The sequence below is a fragment of the Alligator sinensis genome, unplaced genomic scaffold, assembly GCF_000455745.1.
Source record: "Alligator sinensis unplaced genomic scaffold, ASM45574v1 scaffold1051_1, whole genome shotgun sequence".
NCBI classification, from domain to species: domain Eukaryota; kingdom Metazoa; phylum Chordata; order Crocodylia; family Alligatoridae; genus Alligator; species Alligator sinensis.
The window spans coordinates 999,168-1,021,162 of NW_005842473.1; the positions used below are offsets into that span (position 1 = coordinate 999,168).

General features: G+C 43.5%; 1 protein-coding gene across 3 annotated transcripts in view; it reads left to right on the forward strand.

Moving 5' to 3' along the window:
* Nucleotides 1-21,995, forward strand: part of FAM193A (family with sequence similarity 193 member A) — a 101,993-nt gene that overhangs the window by 53,464 nt on the left and 26,534 nt on the right. For 2 of the 3 annotated variants that reach the window (XM_006030900.3, XM_025212580.1), the window contains exons 9-13: nucleotides 160-237; nucleotides 8,613-8,725; nucleotides 8,904-9,146; nucleotides 16,230-16,383; nucleotides 16,477-16,656. In XM_006030900.3, the coding sequence (XP_006030962.2) occupies nucleotides 160-237; nucleotides 8,613-8,725; nucleotides 8,904-9,146; nucleotides 16,230-16,383; nucleotides 16,477-16,656 (768 nt within the window). The remainder of the gene's footprint in view (nucleotides 1-159; nucleotides 238-8,612; nucleotides 8,726-8,903; nucleotides 9,147-16,229; nucleotides 16,384-16,476; nucleotides 16,657-21,995) is intronic. The other variant, XM_006030899.3, reaches the window with a different exon arrangement.

The window sequence follows — 21,995 nt, forward strand, 5'->3', positions numbered from 1 at the left end:
TGAATAACCTACTTGACTCTCTTTTTCATTGAATAAGGTACTTGTAAATATTCTGAAATAAGTGTAGGTGTAATAGATGAAATAAAACTTGGTGGTAACTTAACACAATGTAGTAGTACCATGTTTAGACTAACGGGCTGTCTTGAAATCCTGTTCTAGATGGCAATGAAAACAAAACAGCGCATGTTAAAAGAAGACTGGGAATTTTTTAAACAGAGGCGTTTTATTGAGGAGCAGGTAAGATTTTGGTTTTTAACTATTTTAATTTTATACTAAGTAATTTGAATATTTCTAGTAAGTTGTGACACAAGCACTTGGCAGTGAAACAGTAATTTGTATATTAATCATATGCGGTCTAATTTTACCACCAGGTGAGTAGGGGACGACTTTATCCCTTTTGTAGGAGCTGTGCCCTATTGCAGAAAGAATGTAAGATTCATGGAAACAGGAAGGACTGTTTGCAGGAGGGTGCATGACTCTAACCCAAGGGTTAGCAACTATGGCCCATAGGCCAGATCCAGCCCATGAAGATTTTTTTACTGAGCCTGCCAAGCTCCAGGACACAGCAAACTACAAGGAGTGCTTCGGGATGCTTGGAGGAGCTATAGCCATAGCAATGCAGTCTGTGCTGAGCTGGGCAGGGGCATGCTGGTGCCTCTGTCTCAGTCCTGGCTGCTGCCCAGCACAAGGGGCTTCAGAACGTGTGAGGAGCTGCAGTGGCAGTAGCAGCAGGGACTGGGACAGAAGTGCTAGCAGATTCCTGACGAGCCCAGTGAATGGTGCAGAATGGCTTAAGGATGCACACTTGGCCGCGCCTTGGCCTGCATGGTCTGTTCTGCACTTTGCACCAGGCTGGTCAGTGACATGTTGCTGGCCCTGTCCCAGTCCTTGCTGCTACAGCAGGCAACCAGCAGAGCGTGCTTTGGGATATGTGATGGAGCTGGGCAGTCCATTCTGCACTGTGTGCTGGGAAGCAGCTACAGCATTTGGGTCTGGGACAGAGGCACCAACATGTCTCTGATCAGCCTAGCACATGGTGCAGAAGACACCACATGGCTGCAGCTGTGGCAGCAGTTATGACTCCTCCACATGTCCCAAAGCACACTGCACTGGGCAGCGGCAGTAGGGATAGACACCAACATGTCCATGATTAGCCTGGCACAGACCACATGGCCATGGCTACAGCCCTGGCTGTTGCTGCAGCAGTTGCACTTTGGGATGCTTCTTGCAGTCTGCCAGTCCTGGAACTTGGTGTACCACATGCTTGTGAGCAGCTGCAGTAGGGACTGGGACAGGGGTTCCAGGATGTCACCTACCAGACACAGGCTCTCCAAGCAGCCAGGTAATGAGCTGCTTGGTGCTGCACTTGCTCAATTGCAGTTGTGCTTTGTGGGTAGGAACCTTCTGCTCTGATACGTGCTGCAGACTAGCAGGGGCTTGCTTGCAACCCAATGGCTAGGGACAGAAATTGCACATAAACTGGTATAAATGATCGGAAACTTGTTCAAATCTGTAATGTAACAGAAGTTCAGTGCGCATAAACAGCTTTCAAAATGGCTGAAACTGGTCTTAGATAAACCAGGTTGGATGTAGTTATCAAACTTAACTTATTTAGGTTAAATGGGTGCATTGAACTTCTGTCCTAGATCCCTCCCAGATTCAAGTTAACTTGCAGCTCCCAACATCCCAGGATGCTTTGCACCTCCTCTGCAAACCCCCCTCACAGAGTGGATGGGCTGGCTTTTGGCCCAAGCTGTCTGCTCTAGCCGAGCAGAGCAGTGTGCTCTAGCGCCCTTTTTGCGCTGGGTTTCTGGCTGAAGCCACTGCAGGCATGTGGCTGGATTTCTGCAATCAAAACTGAATGTGTATTCACTTGCTTATTGATTCAGTCTACACAGCTTAGACTGACCTGCAGAGATTGAATCAATCCAGCTTTGGGCTTTTTGACTGTCTGTACTCAGCCAGTGTGAGAGCAAGGGCTACCTGCTCCTTCATTTCTCTCAGTATGCAGGGCTGTCTGTCCCTAGAGGTTCTGGGGACAGGATTGTGCTGATGGGTGCTCCATTGCTAGGGACAGAAGTTGCATATAAACTGGTTTAAGTGATCAGAAACTGGTTTAAAACTGTAACAGAACAGAAATTCAGTACATATAAACCAGTTTCAAAACGGCCAAAACTGGTTTAAGAGAAACCTGGTTAAATGTCACACTTAGCTAATTTAGCTCAAACTGGTTTCTGAAACTTCTGTGCCAGACCCCTTCCTTGTATAAGTTAAATCAGATTCCCCCAAAGTACTTTTCAGCCCTGGGCTGGGCTGTCTGCTCCAGAGAGCAGGCCCTGCCCCTCTGCTTTCTAGTCAGGACAGTAAGAAGCGGCTCACAGGCTGGCTCACTGCACCCCCCAGACAAACCCTAGCTGGGGTCTGGGGCCAGGGATGGGGCGTTAAACTAACCTTCCTGAGAGTACAGATCTGCTCTGCCTTGCTAAAACTTAGTGCTGGCTGCAGCTGTGGACTACAAATCCCAGAGGCACCTACAAGCAGGAAGAGGAAGTGATGAGCAATCCTGAAAGTCCTGCTACTCTGATTTGATTGTGGACTGCAAATCCCAGAGACCTCGGGGGCAGCAGAAAGAGGAAGTGAACACAGCTCAGGCTGCATTCATAACTCTTCAGTGTATAGTTTTTCAGAAAGAGAACTATTCTTGTTCAAGGTTTTGTGAATTCAATGTCACTACCACTCCCCTCTCCACCCTGCCCCACCCCCCAGCCCAGGTAGAGCATAGGCTGGGGCGTGGCCATGCACCCTCTGCTCCAGCAGGGCTTTCTCTCTTCCTTCCTCTTTGGCAGTGGCTGGTAGGTATGCTCTGGTGCCCCCAGGCTTCTGGCTTGAGCCACTGCAGGCATGTGGCTGCATTTTCTGAATCAAAAGTGAACGTCTGTTCATTTGCTTATTGGTTCAATCTGTGCAGCTTAGACTAACCTGCAAAGACTGAATCAATTCAGCCTCAAGCTTTTTTGACTGTCTGTACTTAGCCCTTGTGTCTTTCCCACAACTAAGAAATTGCAAAGAGCTGTGGTGAGTTCCTGAAATTTACTCAGAGGAGTGCCACTGATTAATTCAGCATCGGTGTCAGCCAGGCAATCCACTAATCTTTGTATACATGCTCTCCTGAAGGAGCCACCCACTGCCATGTTGTTGAAGAAAAGACAAATCTGATGGTGAATGTGTTCAATGAGCATTGGACATAATTACACTTTTGTGCAATGCAACAACAAAACAGCATGCTCTATTTGTCAAGACCCTGTTTCAGGGGTCAGGGAATACAATATTAGGCACCACTTTGATACACATCATAAAGAAAAGGTATGACTGCTTGGTAGGGCAACTTTAAGAGTTACAAAATAGAAGGTCAGAGAAACAGTTTGCGTAGTCAGCAGAATATTTTTAGAAGACACATTGAACAAAACTTAGCAGTTCAAGTTAGTTATTGTATGGCTATGTTGTTTGCTGTTGGTGGGAGACTTTACAGATAGTGAATTCACAAAGGAGTGTGTAATGAAAATGATTTGAGGAGTTATGTCCTGAGAGAAAAAGAAAAAAGAAAACTTGAAACATGAGATGAGCCTTTGTGCTCATACTGTGAGCAGACGAGTTGAAGAGATTGGGATGGATTTGCTTTGCACGCTGAAAGAAAAAGCCAAAATGTTCCAGCACTTGTCATTAGCACTCGATGAGAATAAAGATGTCAGATACAGCTCAACTGCTCATATTTGTGTGAGGAATAGACTCGTTGTTTGAGGCTACTGAGGAGCTTGGTGCACTTCAGAGTTTCTGAAGGGGACAATCAGAGGAGAAGACATTTCTCATAGTGTGTAAAATAACATGCATCTGCTGAGGTGGAAGAAACTGAAAAGCTTAATGAATGACATGCAAAACATGACAGGATGCAAGGTTGATGTCACAGGATACATCAACAACAAAATGCAAAAATTGAATAACCCTCCTGTTCAGCTTCATCACATTCACCAATAGGCATTGCGCAGCAAGGTATTACATTGGGAAAGCCAAAGCCATGGGTGTTTCTGTTTCAAGCATGACTTTCATTAGTGGCCATGGCTTGAACGGTTGCCAGTTTCCACAGTTCCTTGCTGGTGTTAAAGCAGAATATGGAGATATTTTGTATTGCATAGAAGGTGAGATGGCTCAGTTGGGTACGGTTCTCAAACATTTCTTCTACAAAGATGTATTTGGTAGCAGTGTTGGTCAGAGACAAAAAAGAAATGCAAAACTCTAGAACTCTTTGTTCAAAGATCATACCATTTAGTAGACCAACTAAGAAATTGCAAAAAAAAATTATCCTTTTCATTTAGCTTGCAGAAAGATTTTTTTTTTTCTTTTGCAGTTTCTTAGTTGGTCTAATAAGGTATCATTTCTGAACAAAGAGTTCTAGAGTTTTGTATTTCTTCTACAAAGATTGATATATTTCTAATAGAGAAGGGGGTTAAGCTTTCTGCTTTGTCTGATCCTACATAGATTTGAGATTTAGCATTTTTAGTGGACATATAACAGAACTGTTGAATAATCTGAATGAGAGACTCCAGGGGAAGGGAAAAGTACAGTCTGAAATGTATGCTGATGTGAAGACAAGGTTCTTTTGGGTAAATCCAATTTATCTTTTTTTCAACCAGCTCAAATAGTTGGAAAACTTCTTCTTTGCAAGCTTTCGGGTACAAATACCCTTCGTCAGGATGAGGAAGCATCTGCAGTTGGTCTGTGCTCTTCCTGGATGAAATAGTAGAACCAGAAGCCAGTATGCATGGGGGAGAGCCACTCAGTGACAATGTAAATTGAGGTAGGCAATGGGTAAGAGAGGGGGGTAGGGTGGAATGAATATAGCTGGTAAATAGTAGAGACGTTACCTGGGGAGTCGGATGTTAGGCAAGTTATAATGTGTCCTAAATCCAATGTCTATTTTAGTCCATGAATTTTTGTATCCAGTAGGTTGATGAAGTGAAGTTTGTAGGCTCATCTGTGAAAGGTGTTTTATAAATTCCCTTCGAGGATTAGAACTGAGAGACTGGAGAGACAGTGGTTTTCTTGTGATAAGTGTGCCCCCACAGGTAATTGGGTATTCTTAACTTTGATAGATTTGTTGGTGTGCATTCAATCAGACAAGAATACCCAGTTACGTGTGGGGGCACATTTCTCATGGACTAAAATAAACATTGGATTTATGACACATTATAACTTGCCTAACATCCGACTCTCCAGGTAACCGCTCTACTATTTACCAGCTATATTCATTGCGCCTTGCCCCCCTCTCTTACCCATTGGCTACCTCAATTTACACTGTCACTGGCTGGCTTTCTCCCATGCATACTGGCTTCTGGTTCTACTATTTCATCCAGGAAGAGCACAGACCAGCTGCAAATGCTTCCTCAGCCTGACAAAAGGTATTTGTACCCAAAAGCTTGCAAAGAAGAATTTTTCCATCTATTTGAGTGGGTCTAATAAAAGATCTCAGATTTACCCAAATAACCTTGTCTGCCTATGTTCTTAGACCAACATGGCTACAACCTGTACTGCTGATGTGAAAGCATTTGAGATCTACAAATGAATCTTTTGATGAGACATATCACTGAAAAAACATTTTATACCTTCCTAGTTGCAAACACACAGAGTGAAGAAGGAGTTGATTTGAATTTTCCACAGGGTAGGTTTATTGAGACTTTTTTCAAACAATTTCAGGAGGAATTCCAGAAAAAGGTTTTAAGGATTTCCTTAAGTATTCAAAACACATTCATCTTAATTTTTCTAAAATGTATTTGCATTTGACATTGAAGAGGCACCTTAAGTTTATTAGATAGAACTTGCAGTTCTTCAAGTAAGTGATACATTGAAAGACTCTTTACAAAGCAAATGACCTGATCACCAGGGATCCTGGTTTTCTCTTTTTAAAAATCCTAAATTTTCTGATCTGCATTTGACCCAAAATCAGTGTCTTTCTGCTGTGTGTGCATGCATGTGTGTGTATTAGTTGAACACAATTTCTTATTGATGTATTTACAATTTTAAAGCAATTTGGAAGCCTGCCATGCCTTAATCATTGTAATAAAATACATTCTAAATGCCTATACATTTTGGCATTTGATTCCTTTTTTTATCATGGAAAATCAGAACACCCTCTGCCCCCTTTGCTCACCAGGATGCAGGTCCAGCTGTGGCTGTCCTGTCCCGTCCCCCCCTCAACTGCTGCTTTGTGGCACTGAGCAGCCATGGTATGCCAGCCCCTGCCATTGTCCCTCACTTCCAAGCCACAGTTCCCCACCTTCCCACCCATGGTTCCCCACCCCCAGCCCTGCTGGTGCCTCTGACTTCCAACCTACTGCCCCCGCCCCCAGGTCCCAGCCCCCCCCAGTGTGAGGGGGGAGGGGGAGTGGGCACAGGTGATACATTAGGAAGAGGCAGTGTGGCAGTGGGGGCATGTGCTCCCCCAGATTTCTGCACCTGCAGCAGGGTGTGGGGCTGCAGATGGGCCAGACCAGCTCCAGGCAGAAGCTGCCTTGGCAGCCTAGTGGGTGGGACCCAGCGCAGGATGGAGCTCCAAGGCCACCAGGGTGAAGTGCAGCGGCATGAAGTTGTGCTCTCGCTTGCTGGGCATGCAAGGGGCACTTCACCTTGGTGGTCACGGCAGTGTGGTGCTCCCTCCCGTGGCTTCTGCCTGGAGTTGGTCAGGCCAGGCTGCAGCCCTACGCCTCACACCCCACAGTGGGCACAGAAATATGAGGGTCCATGTGCTCTCCCCCCTTGCCTGACATGTTGCTTGTATTCCCCCACCCTCCCATGTCACCCATGCCACCTGGTGCCCCAGCCATGTCACCTGTGCTCCTCCCATCCCCCATAGACTTGCTTGGAGGGAGCTGTTCTCCACCACCCTGCCTGGGTGCAGTGTGTATGTGTTTGTGCACACATGTGCATGGTGGCCCTGCCCCCTGCGTCTTGCTTCCCCACAGCCCCTTGCAGGCTGGAGCACTGCCAGACTGCAAGGGGAAACCTGCTGCTTCCTGTATTTTCCTTTTTAAAGGTGAAAATCCTTATTTTTCCACAAGAAACGGAAACCCTGGATCTCTGCTGATCACCTTCCATTCAAGTCTCCTGACCCCAGTATACTTGTAGACAGAGTTTTGCTGCTGGCATGATAAGTTTTTGGGAGCATGTCTGCAAATAGATTTTGTCAATAATGACGCTAGTCAAATCTAACATTTATGGTCAAGATTTGACTGATGAATCACTTGCATCGGGATTTAATGGTGAATGTAAGCAGTACAAGTATTGACATCAGCTTATGTGAGCAAAATGCAACTGCAGTGCTCTCACTAATTTGTAATGAATACAACCTAACAATAAAGAGAAAATATGCAAAACACATTTAATCTTCCAGACCTATTCTCCCTTCTTCCCCCAACCCCCATCAAAAAAAAAAAAATCTCATACAACCTTCTCTCCTCCACGTGAACATCACCAAAGTAAGTTATACAATCTGGCCCGACCAGCTGAGCTGTGTTTAATTCAGTCCTTCATTACTGAAAGGTTGCTGACCTCCGCTGTAGTCCACTGGTTACATGCATGCGTTTGGGAGGTTGTAGATGGGGTTTTGAACTGCCTCAGTCTGAACAGAGAAGTTAACCTGAATCTCCTGTCTTCTGGGTGAGCCTTCTACCCACTGAGCTGGTGCATCAGGTGGGCGCACTAGCTCACTGTACTTGATTTGTATTTCAAATGAAAATGATTGCAACTGAATTGCTGTGAAATGTCTAATTCTGCACACCTGTTACAGCAATCTCTTCAGTAGATGAAAGTCAAGGGTCCTTTGTCCTTGAATCCCAACGGACATAAGTACTTAGCAGCTCACAGGAGTGTAGGTCTGGGCATGAAAAAGCCAAGCAGGTACCTGAAGAACTTTGAGGTCGGACAGTGGGGTTCTAATGAGTTGGGCATCTCCAGGATTAGCTTGTTTTCAAAATGGAGGTTGTTTTCACTGCAGTTTTGGAGTTAGGTTCCTGAATCTTGCCTGTTTTAGGCTTCTAAATTCTTATTTGGATCTGGCTTAGAGTAGCTACAGAGTTGGCTGTACAGCTTCTAACTAAACTTGCACGTTTTTTCGTTCTTCTTCCACTTGTGAATAATGTCCTTCTGCGCATATCCTTGAATAAGGGAGAGAAGTGCTGAAGTGAAAGAGCTTGGTGTAGTGATAGAGTAGGAATTGGTACAAAAAAGGCTAAATCTATACATGGGCCAGAGAGATGGACAAAGGTGTCTAATTTCTTTCATGTGGAAATGTTTTTTCTTTGAGTCGGCATGTATTTTGAATGCCAGACATGTATCACTTTTAAATATGAACTTTTAATTTATATATGTTTTGACATAGTGTTGTGATGACCAAAACGTTATGTTTATCAAGTTATTACCTGATTTAGACATGCTTCCTTTGAAGTGGTATATTGCAAATGGAAAAAATATTTCTGCCATTAATTATGTATATCGTGAACTATGATTAAAACTTTAGTGAAAATGTTTGCAGTGCTAAAACTCTGCTTTATAATTTACTTTAGCTAAATAACAAGAAAGCACTAGCTGGAGAGAACAACTTCACAGACACAATGAGGCATATGCTGTCATCACGTCTGAGCATGCCTGACTGTCCCAACTGTAATTATAGAAGAAGGTGAGTTGATGTTTTTAACATGAGATCATAATAAAACATTAACTTTGTGTGTTAAAGAAAAAAAGGAAAATCCAGTATTGTGGCAGGCACAGTGCATTGATAGATTTGAAAGCTACTTAAAACTATAGTTGAAAAATCTGTGAAGTAAAGTTTTGTGATCATCTTAATTCTTGAGCAGATGTACTTGTGATGACTGCAGCCTTTCACACATTTTAACATGTGGCATCATGGATTCACCAATAACGGATGACATCCATATTAACCAGTTACCACTACAAATTGATTCTGCTCCGGATTATCTATCTGAGATCCGCCCACCTAGTATGTCTTCAGCAAGCTCAGGATCAGGTTCCAGCTCTCCTATTACAGTTCAGCAGCATCCCAGACTAATCCTCACAGATAATGGCTCTGCACCAACTTTGTAAGTGTTTTTTATTGCAAATTTTTAAATCGTAGTGAATTTGAAAAACAATGGAAGGCAAGTTGCAAAAGGTCAATCATCCTAGAAAGAGAAACTGGCATTGCATAAAGTTTATTATTTAACATTTATTGCACTTAAAAAGCCAAGCACATAGTGCCCCATTTGCTAGATATTAAACACATTGTAAATGATTAATCTTAAAGTAATTTAAAATTCTTTACAGGAATGCAGGTAATTCTGTGCAAGATAAGCATGTGTTGGATTTCAGAAAGGTTGTTGTCTTTTCTGCCATTAATTTTCAGTCTCAAATGGTAAGGAGTAGAGCTTTGCTGTAGGGATCTCCTGCGAACCTGGATGTCATTTCCCACTGAGCAACTTATTTTGGTGAGAGACATTTTTTAAGATGGTAGCTCTTCTCTGTTTTGTTAAAAAGCATAGGTTGCTAATGAATAGAGCTTAATAAGTCCACTTAAAGTGCTAAGTTGGAAACCTCTCCTTTGCCACCAATTTCTACAGAAGATAGAATTCCTTTATTTAAGTTGTTGCTGGCCCTTTTAAAGTTATCAAGATGGCAAACAATTATTTTGTTTTTTGCCTGGAAAAGTTTATCTACAACTCAAATTCTGGTTCACTTCACAGTCTTATAGGGAGTTGTGTATTTGGGAAATCTTTTGACACAGAGGAAACGATCCTTCCTTTCTTTACTGATCTTGTTTTTTCAACCCTCAGATTCCTCTGCAGTAGCAAAACAGGCCATATATGCCCAACAATCTAAGAAAAGATGCAAATGATGTTTCCACACCTCCTGGCAAATCATCTAGCTAGTTAGGACCAGCACCTCAGGCCTGAGAGAGACTCCATGCAGTTTGTCTCTATCATTGCCATCAGATTGGCAATAGATTTGAATCGCTGTACTTACTCTTTTATTTGCTATGCAGTATTAAGCTTGAAACCCATGTGGAGCTGCGTTCTTTGGCCTAAAGGTGCCTGGATTCCTTGTGGGCTTTTCAAATCATGTGCCACTACTCTTGAAGTGGTATTACAAAGATTTAACTAAAAGAGGTTCTTTCACTGACAGTTTAGGAAATTTAACCATAGAGCTGTTTCAGTTTATCACAGTAAAAACATGTGTATATTTTGAAATTTTGGAAGACATCTCTGTTAAGCAGAGATTAAAAGGGGGCCCCCTAAGGAGGTGAGGAACATGCATGGGAACTGCTTAAGAATATCATATTGGAGGCATAGAGCAAATGCATACTGCAAATAAAAAAAAAATGGAAAGTGGACCAAAAGAAAGCCAGCGTGACTTAATGATAGAGTTGCAGAGGCAATAAACAGAAAAAAGGCTTATTTCAAAAAGTGAAAGTCAAATCCTAATGAGGAAATTGAAAAAGATCATGAACACTGGCAAATCAAACATAAAATTGTAATTACAAGCTGAGAGAGAATTTGAGGAGAAACTTGCTAGAGACACAAAAGGTAACAATAAAACTTTAAGTACCATAGTAGCCGAAGACCTGCCAGGGAGTCGTGTTCACTGTGGAAGATGCTAGGGAAATTCCATCACTCGATCCATCCCTCTCTAGGGACAAATTACTGAAGCTGACCCAAATTGAGGTTTCATTAGATGAGGTTGTAGAGGAAATTTATAAACAGTAGCAAATCACCACGACCTGATGGCATTCACCCACCATTCCTGAAGGAGCTTAGATCAGAAATTGCAGAACTCCAAACCCTATCACTAAAACCAGTGTTGGTACCAGACCATTGGAGAACTGGCAGTGTGATTCCCATATTTAAAAAGGGCTCTAGAGGGGATTTGGGGAACTACAGGCCAGTGAGCCTAACTTCTGTTCCTGGAAACTGGTAAAAACAATAATTATAATAACAATATTAAAAGAATTATTCAGCACATAGATAAACATGATTTACTGGGGAGGAGTCAGTGCAGCTTTGTCAAAGGCAGATCATGCTAGATTGGGGCAATCTAGTTGACATAGTATATTTGGACTTCCAAAAAAGCCTTTGACAAGGTCCCCCATCAGAGACTCCTAACTAAATTAGGTAGTCATGAGATTACAGAGAACATCCACTTGTGGATTAGAAATTGGCTCAAAGACAGAAAGCGAAGAGTGAGTGTGAATGGTCAGTATTCAGGATGGGAAGAAGTCCTCCAAGGATCTGTGTTGGGACCAGTGCTGTTCAACATATTCATAAATGATCTGGAAAAGGGGGTGACTAGTGAGGTGGCCAGATTTGCCAGTGTTGCCAATGACAAAATTATGTCAAGTTGTTTTCCCCTTTTCCTTTCCTTCACAGTCCACCTTGATCCTTACAAAGTAGAGATGCACCAATACATTGGTCTGATATTGCAGGGGTTGTCAACTGGGGGTGTGCCTACTCCTGGTGGTACTTTGAAAGGTCCCAGGAGGTACACGGAGCAGGAGGGGATGGAGCGCTGCCACCCCATGCTGCTGCCTCAGGAGCAGGGCCAAGGCAGGGCAAGAGCAGGGCTGCACAGATGCTGTGCTCTGCCGCTTGCCACACCCCTGCTCCATGTCCGGCTGCTTGCCCCCTGCCCCCGTTGCTCTGCATCTGGCTTCTTACCTTCCTTCCCCCCTGGGGGGAGGCAGGGTGTTTCCCCACTGTGTTCTGCTCATTTGGCAGCTCTCGCTGCTTGTCTGGGAGGGCACTGGGGGTGATGTGTGCCCCTGGATCTGCGTGGAGTATGCCAAGCGGGCTGGGGCTGGGGGCTGTGCTGCAATGTGCTTGGGGCGGGTGGGAGCGGCACTGAGAGGGAGCTACGGTGGAATTTGGGGTGGCTGCAGCCCCCTATAGCCCTCCTCCCAGTGCCGCCACTGCCCAACCTGCCTAGTGCAGATCCTTTGAAGCCTTCCCATCTTGCACCTGCCCTGCCTGGGCAGCACCTACCCCAGCCCCACTCCCTCCCTCACTGCTGGGGGGTGGCATTGATTTCCACACACACACACCCCCCTTCCCACCCCTCCCCTTTCACCACAACAAACTTATCAGCTGCATGCAGCTATATCAGAAATTGGGTTGGTATTGGCCAATATGTCTCCTTAAAGATCAGCTATTGGTATTGGCCCCCCAAATCTCTATCGATGCATCCCTAAACCAAAGTACTAGGGTTTATTAAGGAGGGAATTGTAAACAAAATGGAAAGTAACATTATGCCCCTTTTAAGTCCATGTTGTGTCCACACCTTAAATACTGTGTCCAATTCTGGTCCCCACACTTCAAAAAGAATATAGAAGAACTAGAGAGGGTACAGAGAAGGACAACATGGATGATTAGCAGTATGGAGAGAGACTAAGGAGAACTAGGCCTATTCCCTTTAGAAGAGGCACTTCATGGGGGACATAAAGGTTTACAAAATACTAAATGGTGAAGAGAAAGGAATTGGGGATTTATTTATTCTTAATGCAAGAGGTAGGAGTCACAAAAGAAACTAGTAGATGGTAAGTGTAAAACTAACAAAAGGAAGTTCTTTTTCAGCCTGTAATTAAAATGTGGAACTCATTGCAATCAGATGTGGATGCTGACAGTTTTTAGCCAAACTCAAAAAGGGATTGGACAACTTTTTGAAGGAAAGAGTCATCACTAGCTATTGAGACCGGGATTTAGGGATGCGGCCTCTGAATTAGAGCTTCCTAAACCTTAAATGCTTGAGGCTGCATCAGAGAGGACCAGTGTGGGGGGGGTGGGGATCTCCAGTCATACACAGTTCACTCTACCTTTTAGCATTCACTCTCTGCCACTGTGACACAGGATATTGGGCAAGATGGACCTATGATCTGACATGGTAAATGGCAGTTCTTATCTCTCATCTACTACAGACCCCTACATTTACATTTAACCACTAGTGGAAGCAGAGTTAAATTTGAGTGGTGACCCATCGGTCTTTTCAGTCCACATTCCTACACTATTGAGAAACCGATACTTTGAAAAATCACTTGCATCTTGATTTTTATACTTATGCCATAAATGAACTACTTCTGAGAAGGGACATCATGTGAATCAGGAACATGCCACTACAAGACTTTTCAGGAAATATGGAGCTAGTTTATTTGTTTTAGAAAGGCCAGTGATTAAGATCTTGTTACATGAATATTTAAGTTCTCATGTGTGAGAATGGTGACATTAATGGTTAATCATCTGATTAAAAAAATAGTTTATTTGGTGAATATCATCCTCAAGAGCTGTGGACAGGTGAACAAATTGTACCAACTGAAGAGGGGGAAGTGTATTAGTCTGGTCTGTGGTAATTATTTTGCTTGCCTGTTTGTGTTATGGAGCTAATTGAAGCTAAGCCATTGAACCTTGACCTGTTTCATTTGGAATGAACTGCCTTTGATTACCATTCACCTGCTGCAGGGTAAGAGCAGATGCAAATAACAGCAACCTGACACCTGGTTAGTGTCCTTTGCAATCTTCACCCCCACCTTTAACTTGATATAATTTATTCATCTTTCCACACCCTAGAACTGCTAAGTAGTCATTCATTCGAGACCTCCAGCAAAAAAAAAAAAGTGTTAAAAATGTAACTACTTATCTCCTGTATAAATCATAGAGCCTATGGTTTTTGAGACTTTTTTGATGTCAAGTACAATATGTATTACCATTGTTTTGACCCTTCCCCAAAGTGTAAGCGGTAGAAATAATTTTTTAAATTGTGGGAGTGGGTTGAACTTGTGTCTCCACATTGAGAAACCGTTGACAGCAACTAACCAAGCTGCTGTAGCGTGTTCACTCCTTAGGTTGATTCTGCCAAAGCAGGAGTTTCAAATGGGGTTGTGATGTGTGGCTCACAGGGCTGGAAATTTGGCAGTAGTAGCATTAATTGCTGCAGCTCCTGGAGTTGCAGCAGTTGCCACTCCTTCCATCACTAAATCTCCAAGGTCACGTGCCAAATGACACTACGTTTTGCTGCAGATACAGCCCAAGGGGCTCCCCATGCGGCCGGAAATTTGGTGGCAGGAAGAGCAACTGTAGCTCTGGGGTGGCAGGACTTTGGGCTGAATTTAGCTCACTGCCTGTATCTTTGACACCTGTGTGCTAAAGTGATCAGTAGTAAAATTTAACTAATGTTTGAATTCTAATGACAAGTCCATAAATAATACCATGTTAGCACCTTATTTAAATGATTGAGGCTAGTACAAATCTGCCAGCTAATTTTTTCAGGACGCTTATAAATTCAGACATAAATTTCTTGAGTGATTTATATCTCAGGCTCATTTCAAAGCGTCTTCAGTCCACCAGGGCTAAAAATTTAATCTTTTATAATAAGAGCCTATATTCAGGAAAATACTTACGTAGAAAGCTTTGAGAAGGGTAGTATTCTGGCAATTTAGGTAGCTGCATAATTGCTATGTGCAGGGGTGTTCCAATTAATACAATCTCTTTCCCTACCCCGCCCCCATTTGAAGGCTCTGAAGTGCCTGAAATTTGTTCAGTTTTTGGCTTTGCACATTAAATCAAGATGCATCTAACACGGGCAGGCAATTTTTCGGGCGGAGGGTCGCTTACTGAGTTTTGGCAAGCCATCAAGGGCCGCATGACAGGCAACCAGGGGCAGATAAATACTAATTTTCTAAATTTTATAAGGGCCCCGCGGGCCTCATTTTGCCCACCCCTGATCTAACACAACCCGAGGATCATATAAATATTTTTTTTCCTAAGCGTCAATTTCCTGATCTCTCTATTTGTGTCTTGTACTTATTTCAGAACATTATGTAGTGTAAACAACTGCCTGAAAATCTCCTGTTTCTATATTTAAATAATGTATATCCATCGGGTGTTTTATATTTTGTCAAATTAAAAAAAAATAAAAAAAAAAAAATCTTCCAAATGTTTCAGATCGGCTTTGCCTTGAAGCTGTTATCTCAAACTCAAGCAAACTTCTGTTCTTGAGGAAAGAAGATCTATAGTCTAACCTGCCTTATGAGAAGCTAATTTAGTTAAATCCAAGTAGCAGTTCCTAAATAAAACATTATTATGGAAAAATATGCATTTACTCTCCCTTTTGGGGAGGCTCTTTCTGTTCTTCATTATAACTTTTAATATGTTGGGTATTTCTATCCCTGTGGCATGTTTCACCCATGTATAACAGTGCTGAACTGTAGTTAGATCACAGCACAGAAACTTCCTGGAATGCGGAGAGACATAATACACGCTTTAAAAGCTCTTTATGTATTTGATGTTCTGTACAAAGTATTACGTACAGGCAACCCTAACTTATCACTCTTAATTGGTTCCTGAAAAAACCAGTGTTCTATGAAACGAGCGTTAAGCGAAACCAAAAGTATTTGACGACCCAAGATGACGACCGTGAGCATTATAACAAAACTTGCTGAGTGCTAAGTGAAATTAGGTATCAATTTAAAATGAGTGTTATAGCAAAATGGCGCTAAGTGAAACAGCGTTAAGCGGGGTTGCCTGTAATTAATTTTTGCAGCATCCCTGCAAGGTAGGTAACTAAGCATGCATCTTTATTTTTTTAGCTGTGGCAGGGAAAATATTCCAGTTAAATCTTTAGGAATTACAAGAATAAATGCTTCCCAGAGCTTATAGTTAAACACTATTTTTACATCACCACACTAGCATGGTAATGTGCTTCACAGAAATATTAAAATGATTGATCAGATGATTATGCTCAGAATTCTCAAAATATTTTAAACTTTTTTCCCCCTCCAAGCAATTTGTTAGATATGCTTTTTTCATAAAAGGCAAAGCTGGTTTTTTACCCCATCATGTTATAGTCAATGAATATTGGGAAGTGAAAGCAGTAGGAAAAAATATTGTACATAAAAACATTATACAATCTTATTTTTAGTCCCAACTTTCTGTTAAAAATTAAGCTATTATTTTTAAACAGGTTGGATGATACATAGTTATGTTTTAGTGATTAAAATTTATTGAAACAGATCGTTTTAAATTAAATCAGAATATTTATACAAATTACGATCTAAACTTTATTTCATTTCAGTGTTCTAGTACCTACTTTCACAATAGCAGAGGTTACTGGGCATCATGATTTATGTAAGCCTATTTTCCCCCCAGTGGTAGTGATGATGAAGATGTTGCACCATTATCAGCAAAATTTGCTGATATCTATCCACTGAACAATTATGATGATGCAGAGGTTGTAGCCAACATGAATGGAATCCACAGTGAACTAAATGGTGGAGGAGAAAACATGGCATTGAAAGATGAGGTATGTATCTGTTTAAATTGCATCTTATCTGTCAGAAGAAAATGCCTGTTGGGGAATAGCATATTCTTTGTATTAAAAACTACTGATTTTCAGTCTCCTCAGGTGAGCAGTACTAGCAGCAGTTCCTCAGAAGCAGATGATGAAGAGGCAGATGGTGAAAGCAGTGGTGAACCACCAGGAACTCGGAAGGAAGAAATAAATCTAGGAAAAAGAACATTAAGGAAAGATGAAACAAAAGTGGATAGTCCTCCACCATCTTACCCTAGTCAGCAGGTAGAGGTTGTTTAAGTCTTAGACCCTATTGTAAATTAACTTTGAAATTTTGACAACTTGGGGGTGAGACTTTTTCATTAGAGTATCAGTTACAAATGTAGAGCCTGGACAGTTGCTTTTACACTGGTATAATCATGTGTAAATCGTCATAAAAATGTAATGGATACACGATATAAACCCCTGAATAGGGGTGGCCATGCAAGCCAGTGGACGTTTACCCCTGAAAGGGTAAGTTTTATAATCCAGTCAGTGTCAGCTATACTATTGGAGATGTCATCTGACTCTAGTCAATACCTAGATAGTTGCTTGCTCAAGGCAACCAGGATGTTTCCTGTTCTCCTGCCATCTGCTGCTATGGTACAGATATACAGCCTACATTCTGACCAACTGTAGGGCTGTAGACAGATGTAACTATCACCATCAAAGGATACCAAATAAAAACTGTTTCAAAGCAACTGTTGTGACACTGCAGAATCAAACCAGATGTAAATATAGCAGAACCACTTCAGCTTTGACTTTTTTCTGTTAAAAGTCAGTTTTCTATGATTTTAAGTTGAGGCAATATAGCTAATTAGGGTTGAAAGAGACCTCAGGAGGTCATCTAGTCCAGTGTTTCCCAACCAGCGTGCCATCAGAAATGAACAGGTGTGCCATGGAATTTTGCCATGGCAATGAGCTACAATAGGTATGAGGATGGGGAATGTCTTGACAGGTCTGCCGCAGAAAATTTTTATTAATAGATTCATAGACATTAGGGCTGGACGGGACATCGGAAGGTCATCGAGTCCAGCCCCCTGCCCCAGGGGCAGGAAGTCAGCAGGGAGCATAGGATCCCAGCAAGATAAACATCCAAATGTCTCTTGAAGGTGTTCAGTGTAGGTGCTTGAACCCCCTCCGGCGGCAGTCTATTCCAAACCTTGGAGGCTCAGACAGTAAAGAAGTTCTTCCTTATGTCCAGCCTGAAACGGTCATGGAGGAGTTTGTGACCATTCGACCTTGTCATTCCTTGGGGTGCTCTGGTGAACAGACATTCCCCGAGATCCTGGTGAGCACCCCTCATAAACTTACCAGGATCTGGGGGAACCTCTGTTTACCAGAGTGCCCCAAGGGATGACAAAGTCAAATGGTCACAAACTCCTCCCTGACCGTTTCAGGCTGGACATAAGGAAGAACTTCTTTACTGTCTGAGTAATCTAAGTGTGCCTTGGGCTGGAAAAGGTTGGGAAACACTGAACTAGTCCAACCCCCTGCTGAAAGCAGGACCATCCCCAACAAGATCATCCCAGCCAAGGCTTTGTCTAGCCAGGTCTTAAAAACTTCCAGGGATGGAGACTTCTCTGGGTAACCTGTTCCGGTGCTTTACTACCCTCCTCGTGAGAGTTTTCCCTAATATCTAACTTAAACTTCCCTTGCTGCAACTTGAGACGCTTGATTCTTGTTCTGTCATCTACTGCCACTGAGAACAGTCTAGCTCTGTCCTCTTCAGGTAACTGAAGGCTGTTATTAAATTTCCCCTCAGTCTTCTCTTCTGCAGACTAAAAGTCCAGCTCCCTCAGCCCCTCCTTAGAAGCCATGTGCCCCAGCCCCCTATTTATTTTTGTTGCCCTCTGCTGGACTCTTTCCAATTTGTCTAAATCTGTTCTTTAATGGGGGGCCAAAAACTGGACACAGTACTCCAGATGTGACTTCACCAGTGCTGAATAGAGGGGAATAATCACTTCCTTTGATCTGCTGGTAACGTTCCTACTAATGCAGCCCAGTATGCTTAGTTCTTCGCAGTAAGGGCAGACTGCTGGCTCATATTCAGCTTACCAAGTACCTCCAGGTTCTTTTCTGTGGAGCTGCTGTTTTAGCCAGTTGATCCCCAGCTTGTACTGGTGCATGGGATTGTTCTGTCCTAAGTACAGAACTTTGCATTTGTCCTCATGAGACCAATCATGGTCCAATCCTCCAATTTGTCAAGGTCTCTGAATCCTAGCCCTACCCTCCAGCATATTTACTACTCCCCCCAGCTTGGTGTCATCTGCAGACTTGCTGAGGGTGCACACCATCTCATCTTCTGGGTTGCTTATGAAGATATTGAACAAAACTGGCCCCAGGACTGACCCCTGGGACACCTCACTTGATACTGGCTGCCAGCTAGACATTGAGCCATTGATTACTACCCTTTGAACCCAATGATCCAACCAGGTTTTTTTATCCACCTTACAGTCCCTTCATCCAACTCATACTTCCTTACCTTGCTTGTGAGAATTGTTGTGGGAGACTGTATCGAAAGCCTTGCTTAAAGTCAAGGTAGATCACACCCACTGCTCTTCCTGAACCCACAGAGCCAGTCATCTCATCATAGAAGGCAATCAGGTTGGTCAGGCACGATTTGCCTTTGGTGAATCCCATGCTGGCTGTTCTTTTCCAAGTGCTTAGAACAGGGGCGGGCAATTATTTCAGGTGGAGGGCCACTTAATGAGGGTTGGTGAGCTGTTGGGGGCTGTATGGGTAGCCCCGCCCCGCGACAGGTTCCCCACCCCCTTGCCCCCCAGAAAAGCTCCTTTTAGGAGTGGGGAGTTACCATCTTAGAACCAGAAAAGAACAAATCATTCACTAAAAGTCAAACACCTGCTATAACGCATTTTAATTTTTATTACAAAAAATATTTTTGTCATGAATTGTTTCCATATTGTATATGGAGGTACTTGTATAATAACTCAAAAATACATTCTTAGTACTGTGTGTTGCATGGGGGGGTTGGTTGTGTGTGTATGGTGAGGGTGTATTTTGTGTGTGCGGGGATGTGAGGGGGTGTGGCTGTGGGGGGGGGCATGGGGTATGTTGTGGGTTGTTGCATTTGTGGGGTGCGGGTGTGTGGCTCTGGAATACACTGTCCTTTCCTGCAGTCAACGCAAGCAACACAGGTATGTGTGTAGGGGAAGGTGGGGGTTGTGGGGTGGGAGCGGTGTGGGGACCCCCCCACACTCCCTCCATGGTGCAGCAAAGGCATGGTGGAGGGAGCCTGGTGCCCTGGCTCTGGCCAGTGCTTCATGTCACAGCAAGGAGTGTAGCCCCTGCTGGGCCCTTTTGTTCCCCGGTGCTCCCCACACTTGCGGGGCACAAGAGGGAAGCCCCAGACACTGGAGTTGGCTGCATCCTCTTCCCCAGCCTGCTCCAGTGCCTGGGGCTTCCCTCCTGTGCCCTGCCAATGGAGGGAGCACCGGGGAATCAAACAGCCCAGTGGGTGCTGCACTCCTCACAGTGCTGGCTGGAGTCGGGTACCAGTGCCAAGCAGAGCCCCCCCACCCCCACACACTCCTGCTGCTGCTGCCCCCCCACTGCCTGCCAGGGCTGCGCACTATGGGGGGAGTGTGGGGGAGGGGTCCTCATACCCCTCCCTCACACCCACACCCTGCCCACCTGAGCTCCATGCTATTGCAGCCTGCCCCTGGGCAAGGGCTCCATGCTGCAGCCAGCCCCACACCCCACTCCCACCCAGCTACAGCAGTGCCCCCGCCCACCCCTCCTGCCCTACTTCCCTGCCTGCTACCCAGAGGAAGTGGGATGCCAAGGAAGCCTGCAGCAGCAACCCTGCCTGTGCTAGGGGGGCTGGCCCTTCTGCCCACAAGGGTGGGAGTGAGGCATAATAGGACATGTTGGGAGTGAGTGTAGGTGCCTTGCCTCCCACCCTTGCAGGTGGAAGGGTTGGGGGGTGCACCTCGGCCGGATGAAAGTACCTGGCGTGCCAGATTTTAGCCTGCGGGCCATATTTGCCCACCCCGGCTTAGAAATTGATTCTTTGAGGACCGGCTCCATGATTCTTTTCAGGGACTGAGGTGAGACTGACTGGTCTGTAGTTCCCTGGCTTCTCCACCTTACCTTTTCTTAAAGATGGACGCTATATTTGCCCTTTTCCAGTCATCCAGGACTTTTTCCAATTGCTGAGTTTTCAAAGATGATGGCCAGTGGCTCTGCAATCACATTGGCCAACTCTGTCAGCACCCTCGGGTGCATCATGTCTGGCTCCACAGACTTGTACACATCCAGCTTTTCTAAATAGTCCCTAACCTGCTCTTTTACCGCTATTGCTGACCTGCTCCCCAAACTGCTGCCAGGTGCAGTAGTGTGGGAGCTGACCTTGCCTTGAAGACTGTGGTAAAAAGAAAGCATTGAGCGTTTCCCATCAGCCTTTTCTGCTGGCCCTTCCTGTTGCCCCTTCCAGCTTATGCTTTTTCCAGGTCACCTGCTTCCCCACTTACTTTGGGGCTTTGGTCTCCATTCTCTGGCAAACCTAATTTAAAGCCCTCCTCACTAGGTTAGCTTCTATTGTTACAGGACCATGCACATGTAATGTTTTCATCATAATAGCTGCTGTGCGCTCTAGAGCAGCTGCAGCTCACCCTCACATTTTAGAGTACCTAAAGGGAATGTTTGTCCATACCTTAGTTAAGTTGTATGTCTTGTTGTACTCCATTGTAGTTTACAATGACTTTTTTTGTAAATAAATGTAAAATTACATCGGGATATGTGAATACCTGCTAGTGCTCATACACAATATATTTGTTCATGGAGATATTATTAGGTAGTCACAAGACATATGCCTAATACATGAATGTATAGCAGAAATATGGTTGGCAGTTCCATCCTTGAATCAACACCTGTCTGACATTTTATCAGGAGCTGAGCTTTTATTTTGATGCTGCTGTCTTAGAAAAGGCTGCCTCCTGTTTGCAAGTAGTACTCCTGCCAATATGAACCTTTAACATATGTAAACAGAAATAAAGGATGAATTGGCTGTTCTGAGCTTTGCGATCTGTTCTTTTAATGGTAAAAATGTTAAGTTACATATTGTTTTAGAACAGTGGACTGGCAGTAGAAATAATTAATACAGTTTGCAACAGAATTTCATATAAAGGACATCATGGATAGCTAAGTACTTCATTCTTTTTTCATTGAATGTGTTGCATTATATATCTCCTGTGGCTTGGTACCATATTGGATTACTAATTTGTTTCCCTAAAATGCCTGAAGAGTCCTAATTAGCACTGCTTAACATTTTAATAGCTTTAGATTTTAATTAGTAAATAATTACATTTCAAGTGAGCTGATTTTTTTTTTTTTCTTTTTACAAGATCAAATTGCTGTTTCAAAGGAGGCTATATGTGCTGCCAAGAAAAAACAGTTATCTTCTGTTATAACCTGATTGCGTGTGTGTGTGTATAATATCATGTTAGTCAAATGTTTGTCTACTATATTATATTAAGGACGACACTGCTAGTCTAAAGAATCTTTCTTAAATAAACTGAATATATTGAGTATCAAATGGTGGAAGATATATAAAATGTTCTATA